We start from the raw sequence: 9,601 nt of genomic DNA, 5'->3' as shown, positions 1-9,601 counted from the left end.
CATCAATGTGCTGTTATTCTTGATGTGAGTCACTTCAACAGGAACATATCTGCATTTCTTTTAGTTCCTGTTGAGCGAGGAACCTGCTTCTCTTTGAAGTTATAGCACAAACAGCTTGTTCAAAGCAAAGTGTCTGCAGTGTGCTCGTCATCTCATCATTATCTCACATCTGGGAAGCTTTGTATGAAATGAGGCTTAGTGATTGATCTTTTTTTTATACCACAAGCAGTGGTGAAAGGAAATGCTGCTTCTGAAGTTTATATCATTGTTCTCGTATCATATCTTCAAACCCTTATATGCATTTGTTATGCTTTGCCCATTGGACAGCTATTATATGGAGTTGAAACTGAAAGATCTTAATAAAAGATCTTAGATGTAAGATCAATAAACTTTTATCAAACACTAGAGACTTAGAAGTGTTCAGAACCTCAATGATATTTGAAAGGTACCAGCTGATTGGTTTTAATGAAAGGGAGTTAACCAGGGGATTATCATCATTTCAAAAACTTGAGTGCAGCTAATAACATGAATTGTTTGGCTCTCTTTGTAATTCAATACCTTTCTTTAACCCTCAGACAGCCGTATGTTGCCTTTTGACACACAAGTTAACAGGATATGAAACTTGCTCACTTGAGACCAAATGACATCATGCCTGCTCTATATATTATCATTTCAGTAAACATATCATCAGACCGAAAAACCCTGAATATTGATTTAACAATGTGACTTCAGCAAGAGAGAATAAAGCCAGGCAGTATTTTCAGAGGTAGCATGTCTCCCATCTAATATGTTAATACTATGATTTAATTTGGCAAACCTAAAGCCAAAAGGTTTCATTTCTGCTGTTGTGACTGAACTGTGTATTTATGATTATTTTAAAAAAGCTCATCAGAATTACATTAGAACAGTAATGCTCTTGGTGTATATGAGTACCAGAGAAATGTTGTGGGTTGTGGAATGTCAACATCACACACAGGATCAGGGCATAGGGGCGTGAATCTGGCAGACATTCAGTTCTGTGGCTGGGTTATAAGAAGACATGTTTTGACTACATTACTCAGTAGTGCCTGGAGTGCAATGAAAGAAACCTTTATTCCCACATGTGCACAGGGAGCTCAATGTGTAAAGTTGGTGACGTTGTTATTGTTTGCTTTAGAGCCTCTGGTTAAAGTGATTTCTGAAATCACTTATGCGGAACAAAAATACATGTATTGTGTTATTTTTAACCACAATATTCTGCCACAGCATTGAAACAGCAGCGCGGCTTCTTACTTGGAAATGATTATATCCTGATTCGTATCCTGCCTAAAACTTTTGCTTTTACAGTGGATGCAGCACACCAGCAGACACAACTATGTGTATGAATAACAATGAAAATCCAAGTGGGTCCACTTCCTGTTTGGGTAGTTGACAGTGAGTCAGTTCTGCTAATTTGCCACTGATAGAAGCAGATTAATCACTGAGGGAGCAGCATAGAAAGTTTCCTAGTTTTCATGTTTTTATTGTTTTGCAACCTTTATGCTATTCAAGCTCATTAATGAATGGTAAAATTAGATGATAACTTGTCATATAGGAGGGTCCGTATTTATAATTCCAGCAGGGAGACCTTAATATTGTTCTTGGATTGAAAGGATTTCTGGTATTGCAAACAATTCACCAAAAGTTGGATCTCAGATAGGACCCTAGACAGAGCTGATCTTCACTTAACTTATTAATTAATTAATGATGTGACCACTATATCATGTTAACTTTAAGGCAAACAGATTTTTTTTTTTTTTAAAAAGCAACAATAAAGTTATTTCATGCAGTGTTTTAAAATGTTATGTTATGTATATTTCAAAGGGAGTGTACAGCCATTGCATTGCTCCCCTAATCAGCTGCAGGTAAAGAAAGATGAAATAATTAATTAATTATGAATTGTGTTTTGATCCTGTATATAGACACTTAATATCAGCGGGGAGCACAGCATGAGTGTTTAACCCCCTCTCAACTCAATCTCAGTGCATTTCAGAGCCTGCCTGCTTGTTTCCTTCCTCCGAACACTCGACTCAGTTCAAGGAAATGGCTCCTCATAGCACTGCTGGCCCGCCTTTATAAAATGATAAGTACACACTGGTGACTTTGTCCTCTACAGTTTACAACCTGCTTTAGAGAGGCAATGAAGGAAATACTTGTACTACTGGTTCTCCTGAGTGGCTTCACTACCAAGGTAGGCTTTGTGTCTGTGTGTGAATCTGTCATGCATGTTTGCTGTGTATAACAAGGACTCTGGACATCCGGATTCTTCTGATGTCCGACTAACTGTTCAAACATAATGTGAATTGTTGAATATAGTTGAACTTCCTTAATTCACTCAAAGTAGTGAGAAACTAAAAAGGAAAATCAGCGTTTAAATAAGGTGTAATATGATCTCTGTTCTATTATTCTGAAATGTTCATTTATACATTTTATGCCTTAAATATGTTTTAGTTCAGCTCACTGTGTCACCTGTCCGGGAGCCAATTAAGTGGAATTTATTATTTCTTTAAAACGTTTTTCAGCTGTATCAATGTCAGCTTTGCACTGTATAACACAATGTTGTATTACAGCAGTCTGTAATCTGACTTTGATGTGTTGAACCTGTCTGAATATTTGGTTTAGAGTGCATGGTCATGATGATGATACCTTTTCATTATCACGTTATGACATTATGCAACATCCTTTCTACTAGTTTACAGTATGATTTCGGTTTCTGTTGATAAGGATAAGTAAGTGTGGGCATGCAGCCACGGGAAAAAGGAAAAAAACAATTTTGTGATAAGCCGAGGTAATTAATAGCGCAGAGCTCCATGTGTTTATCATCACATCCGCTTCTACCTGCGGTCACACGACAGAAGAATGCGCTTCAGAAACAAGGGTTTCTACTGTAACCCACCTCCTGTTTCCTGTAATCCGAGAAACACACTGCTTCTGTCAGCATATTCTCTCTTCTGCTTATAAGTGGAGGGTACTGTGGTGAAAGCCTTTCAACTCTCGTGCACAGGACAGGTGTATCAGCAACTTTGCTCTGTGTCATGCACATCACATGCACATCATTACTGCGGTTTCAGCAGCATGTGTTCATGATATTTAGTATGTGTGGTAGGGGGAGGTTGTTCCTGCTTTACTGCAAGGGTGCATGTGTGCAGTGTCCGGAGCCTGAACATTTTTAGAAGGCTTTTTAGAGAGGAAGACCATAGCGGTGAAATGCACCTCTTTCAAATTCAGAACAATGAATGCCTGTTTGAAGTCTGCAGCTCAGGCCAGCAGCATTACTAGAAAGGAAGATGTGGGCGCTGGTGTGGGTAGTTTGGCACTAATTTAAGCTTTTATTTAGCAGGGTTAAAAATATAACCAGTCATGGACCAATGTGTTTATTTTCTCTTCCACCTAATGACTATAGGCTACTTGCTTCCAGTCAATATGTCTGTCTGGAACAAAAGTGGCCTAAAAAAACGCTTCTCAGAATGTCTAAATGACTAGTTAACTTAAAGCCCCCTAGCAGCCTTAATGCAGCTCATTTTAAACAGAGCATTTAAACAATATACACTCTTTGTCTCAAATGCATAAGATGATTGCATTCAATTATCGTCTCTATTTCCCATAGGTCTGCTCTCAGCCCCATCACGCAGATGCAGGTGGAACCTGTCTCAACTCAGAAAGAGAGTATCTGTTAGAAGGAACTGACCTGTGCTGCCAGAAATGCCCCCCTGGTAAGTGCTGTCCTGCAAACACAGCAAAGACCGCATTTTCTGAAGACTTTAAATGTACTTATGGACTCAATGTTAAGTTACATTCTGTACTGAAAGACAAAGCTGTCTCTGTACAAAATGAAAGGGATTTGATGACAGATGTCAGCCAGCTTGGGTAAGATAAACACCACCTATTGCTCCTGTGACATTGATCCATTTCCTTGTTTCATCTCAGACAACACAAATTGAGTTTATCGTGTACACTTTTCACTTGAGGACAATTATTTGTTAAAGTTGGATGTTCTTTTCAAAAAATGCAATGCATTGTTATTCAGTTACTCCAAATCAATGTAGAATTTTATTACTGTATTACACTGGACAAGTAGCAAACACTTATTTTTATTTAATGTGATTTAAAGTGTTTTTGAAAAGAGGTGTGTCTCATCCAGTGAATGAATACAATGCTCCATTGATTTGGACTCATTGGGTCACATGACAAGGAATCTATTGAACATATATTTCACTTTTCAAAAAAGAAACAGCTGAATTTACATAAATGAATCAAGACTTTTGTCAGTTTTTTTCAAAATTCCAGTTTAAATGCGAAGTTTCGGATTGTCAAAAATAACCTACTATGATGGGGGTGCAGCCAATGTTGCAATTCAGGAACGTAGAAACATAATCAAAAGTATACACGCATGTTGTCAGTGTGCATTTTACTTTGAGATGTTATCTATCTTATGTTATATCTGTCCTCCCTGTACCTTCCCAATCTTCTTGTAAAGATTGGAGTCTGGAAACTTCGTATGTGCTCACACAGTAATTTCATCTCATGTGCCTGCTGACCTCATCTCTCCCACTCAGTGTGGAGTTAATTGTTTTGCATCCCACATCTCTACCATGCAGGTAGCAGCAAGTGTTAATGTTTGTATTTATCTTAGCTGTAAAATGTGTGTCCTAAATTGCAAAGTCTCCATCTCTTACTGAACTAAAAATGAGCAAATCTTCAACACTATACATTAAAAATATGGGTACCACTTTACAATAAGACTACCCTTATAAAGGATTCATAAAGGGTTGATAGTTAGTTTATTAATTAGGTTGTAACACTTTATTAATCATTAAGAACCATTTGTAAACCAGTTCTAACCAGTGCTTGAATTGGAATAAAAAAGGTGCCAGTACTCTAAATCAGCAACTGTTTCAAGTCAATTTATTTATACAGCCCAAATACAAGTATTTGGCTCAAAGTCATATAGTAGGCTATATCCTATAATGCTGGTGGGTTTGTCTCTTTACTGTATATTTCAGAAAGGCTCACTGTACTTAAACAAAATGACTCAGGGTGCATCTGAGATTAGAGGGGGTGCAGTGGTAAAGTACTATTTTAATACGTTTTTAAATATTGAAGTTAAATGCATCAATCTGGTGCTCTTTGAGAGCAAAACGAAGAGATATATGGATACCTCTCAACATCGATATGAAACAACTTTAAACAGATTTACTTTGTCTTTATGGATATAAAAGAAAGTAAAGCCTGACTCCTATGGGCGGCTGGTTAAATGACTCCTCGTCCCTGAGTACACTCACCATCTTTTAGCAGGAAAGGAGAGAAGGACTCCTTGTCCGGCGACAACCGCTGTCTCTTCGCACTATTATTAAGCCACGCTAACATTTTCGAAATGCTAACGTTATGTGATGTCTTTTCTGCTCTAGTCTATCGAACAACAGATATCTGTTGTTCACTGAGTTGATTCCCCCCCTTCCATCTTGATGTTTCTTGGCATCTCTTTATGACCATTTATTTACGAGTTACTAACATTTATAGTTGCCAAAAGGGAGCCTTATTGTAAAGTGTAAAACACATTCCCATTTATTGATGAGTTACTACCATTTCTAATAAGGCTTAGCAGTACAGATGAATGTGGGCTCACTATTTGGCAAGCAACCGGTCACAGTCGCCCTGTTTATCTCAAGTCTTATAAAAGCTTATTCATGATTTATAAAGTGTTCACAACCTAATTAATAAATGAATTACAAACTATTCGTAAACCCTTTATAAGGGTAGTCTTATTGTGAAGTGGTACCAAAATATGTAAGTATAGAAATAGTAAAAACCTTCAGAGACATAAAATACATGTTAACCAGCATTTGGTGCTATACAAACAGGCATCAACATTTTATTTGTAACTATGATGAGCAACACTGTTTTAGGTATAAAGATGGGATGATATCTTTTAGCCAGGAAAACCAAGAAAGTGAGGTACTATGATATACACCGAATTGCGTGAGACAAATGTGAAATGTATGTTTTGAACCTTTATATTGTTGTCTGTTAATGGTCATTTACAATGCCCATGTGCTGTTATAAAATTTCTTGACATGTGTATTATTGTGGATTAATTCGTGTACATATTCTCACAGGACAGAAAACGAAACAAATATGCTCAGAAACGAATACAACTGTGTGTGAAGAATGTCCAACGGACCAGTTCATGGAGAACTGGAACTACGCTAAAAACTGCGCCTCTTGTCCCAAATGCAAAATAAGTGAGTATAGCTGAGCTGAACATCTCTGAATATAACATTTTGGAGAAAATAATTCATTGTTATTATTTTTAACAACTATCACTATATTTTTCTACGTTTAACAAGATAAAGGTCTGCAAAAGGCCCAAAGCTGCTCCTCTTCCTCAAGGTCCAGGTGTGTGTGTCAGCCTGGAAAGTATTGCATCATGGGATTTGATGGCAAACACTGCGCAGCATGTCACAATTACAAGACATGCAAAGCTGGCTGGGGAATGCATAGTCCAGGTACAGCAACTAGTATTTTTCAATCGTCACTGTTTGTGTGTTTACCTTACATGTAGTTCCTAAATATTCTGATTTCAATTTAGATATAAATTGAAAAATCCAATTTGTGTGAGATCTGATCATCAATTACTGGATATTGCATGTATCAAGAATAGAGTTATAGTTTACAGAGTAAGGACTCAAGTATAAATGTCAAGACATCTCCAATTGACTTTCAATGTTTTTTATGTATACTGTAATAAATATCATATCATAAAAGTTGTTACATACACGTCTCAAAGGTCTTAATCAACCACATTTACTGTCAAACTTGATGTTCAATGTAATCCAATTGATAACATGTTACAGACAGGGTGTATCATAGCGTTAAAATGTCATGTGATGCCTGAAAGTGAAATGTTGGTGGTTTGGGTGTTTCTTTCAGGGACAGGAAACTCCGATGTGAGGTGTGAACGGTGCCCCAATGGGACGTTCTCTGACACAGTTTCATCTGTTGACCACTGTCAGCCTCACACAAAGTGAGTGAAGAATAATCACGTTTATACTCAGCTGTTTGGAGCTCAGATCTTTGACCTCTTTCTCTGTTTCTCTGCAGCTGCAATGGGAGGGTTGTTGTCAAAAAAGGCGATGCGACCTCAGACACGATGTGTGAGCCTCCTAATGCAAACACGCAGTCACAAACCTCAACGAAAAATACCCCCACTGAGATGTTGTTCACAACTGCAACTGAAGTGATGAGTACATTATTAGTGACCTCTGAAACTACACGTGGAACGCCAGACTCCACACTGTCCTTAAGCCCATCTGCTTCAGGGGACGTATTCAACTATTCCATAAAACCCCCCCCAACAAGCTCATCACCTGACAGTACACTGGGTACGGTAACTAACTGATTTAATGTTTCAAATGAAGTCATGCTGAGAAAATTGTGAGGTCTAATCATTGGTTTATCATTCCCCCTTCCGCCCATGTGTCGTTTTTGTGTTAGACTCTATGGTACCTCTGGTCCTCGCCGGTGTTATTGGATTGCTTGTTTTCATCGCTATCATTCTTCTGATTCTTTGTAAGCCACGCTGGAAGAAAGGTAATTGCATCCTGATTTTCTTTAAAAGGGCACATATTATTATGCTAATTTCTAGGTTCATAATTCAATTTGAGAAGATGTTCACATTCTTTATTGTTCAAAAACACATTGTTTACCTTATGTTATCTTTATGAATATACCTGCATGCAAATGTTTGTGCACAAGCACTGAAAATCTAGTTTCTCATAATATTTCCCCTTTAATCATGTACTCGTTTTATGGAAAAGCTATGATTGTATACATGTTACATTTATCTTCAACTTGAAATTCAGGATGATAATGACCCTTATTTGTCATCAACGTTATTGTTTATTGCTGTTGGTCTCACATTTTCACTATCTGACTCTTTGCTTACTCAGTTTTTAACCCAGATGCTGCAATATTTCCTCGTGGAGTGGATGCAAATGGAAATTGTGAAAGTGGGGATAAAGTGAGTCTTTTTCTCTCTTTTTTTTTTCAGTGAATACCTGTTAAACAGAACACTGAGAATTAACCTTTTCATTCCTTTCTATTGCAGATCAATAAGGGTTATTTAAGGGAAACCCTGCCTTTAATGACTTTAATATCCGACATGGAGCCCGTCAGGCCCCAGGCCAGCGTCCCCCCACAGTCCTTATCTCAGCCCACCAGCCCTCAGGTCATCAGCCCTCTAACAACCATTCCCATTGTCAACATCACTGTAAACATAGGACATGGGCCTTGTGGGACACCGAATGCCACGCATATAGAGTCTCAACTCCAGTTTAGAGATGAAGAGGAGTTGTTAAGCATCCCGCAACAAGAAGCCGGAAAAGAATCACTGATGTCAGTGCAGGAGGATGAAAGTTACACACATGAAGAGTCACCGGCATGAGAGACTGATAAATCCTTATTTTTCTTTCTGTCATGTTGCAACATTGAAAACAATCTGATTTATATTTTGCAAGTCTTTATGAAGACAACAAGAGAAGCTTGGTTTCCATCTCAAAGTAATCAATTGTCGATATGTTTATATGTATATACAGTAAATAAATGTAAATATAGTCTTGACTTCAGTGGTGTATGTGAAATAAGTTATACAATAAAAAGGCAGCTGAGAAGCTGTCAGTTTTATATTATGATTGTATTACATTACTTCTAATGTATCGCTTTGTAATAAAATGTCATGTTGAAACTGGTCCCTTTTTGGGTAATTTGTTTTCTTATAATGCATTACATATATTTGTGTTACTCGTAGCCTATGTATTTTTAACAAACCCATCCTTTGAAAACAAACTACAGCTTTACAAAATTGGACTCAAGTAAAATGTACTATTGCCGTTTGAAGTGTAGTGAAACCGTATTATTCGGTATATACGATATTCACGTAAAATGTATTTGTATTTTTTAAATGTCCCCTCTGTGGGACAAATAAACGTATTTTGATTCTGATTAAAATACAAATTACTACTTGGTAATAGTATACAACTGAAGACAACATACACAAAAGTGAGAGACTTTTCCCCTAAAGTTTGGGACTCACTAATGTATCCAAATGTATAACAGCACATACTAACCTGAGCCTCTGACATAACGGCCGCTGTTTAAAGCAGGGGTTCCCAGAGTGGGGCTCGCGAGATGATTACAAATAAGTATTGAGACAATAATGACACTTCCGCGAGAGTGCGGAAAACTGAAAATGAATTCACTAGCACCCCCCCCTGTCGGTCGCCAGTCTCTGGCACTGTTATTTTGGGGGTCGCAGGCTGAAAAGTTTGGGGAACCCCTGGTTTAAAGGACCTCCAGCTCCTGCACCGGGACGAATAAGGTGTTTTCTGCTGACATCTGCTGGCTGAAGGCGAACACTGCAGCCCGCCGAAGCCCCTCTCCTTCGGCCCATTAACGCGTTTAACAGTGAACACTAGTGACTGTCCATTCTCATGTCAACTCATACGCTTATATTTTTAATGGGGTCAAACAGTTTGTCAAACAAATCAAGTTGCATTTCGTGTATTTTAGCCTGTTTATTTGTTGT

The 9,601-nt window shown here is 37.9% G+C and overlaps 1 protein-coding gene across 1 annotated transcript; it reads left to right on the top strand.

Annotated features, from left to right (window-relative positions):
* The first annotated feature begins 1,511 nt into the window (after nucleotides 1-1,511).
* Nucleotides 1,512-8,765, top strand: tnfrsf1b (tumor necrosis factor receptor superfamily, member 1B). The gene is made up of 9 exons (XM_079680137.1): nucleotides 1,512-2,209; nucleotides 3,626-3,731; nucleotides 6,135-6,260; nucleotides 6,366-6,524; nucleotides 6,949-7,042; nucleotides 7,120-7,400; nucleotides 7,513-7,608; nucleotides 7,968-8,038; nucleotides 8,126-8,765. Exons 1-9 carry the CDS (start codon nucleotides 2,159-2,161, stop codon nucleotides 8,459-8,461), a joined length of 1,320 nt encoding a protein of 439 aa, XP_079536263.1. The 5' UTR covers nucleotides 1,512-2,158; the 3' UTR covers nucleotides 8,462-8,765.
* Nucleotides 8,766-9,601: the final 836 nt, after the last annotated feature.

Source organism: Notothenia rossii (genome assembly GCF_949606895.1).
Source record: "Notothenia rossii genome assembly, chromosome: 5".
Classification (NCBI taxonomy): domain Eukaryota; kingdom Metazoa; phylum Chordata; class Actinopteri; order Perciformes; family Nototheniidae; genus Notothenia; species Notothenia rossii.
Note: the sequence above shows the minus strand (reverse complement) of the source record. Positions and strands in the feature narration are given on the sequence as shown.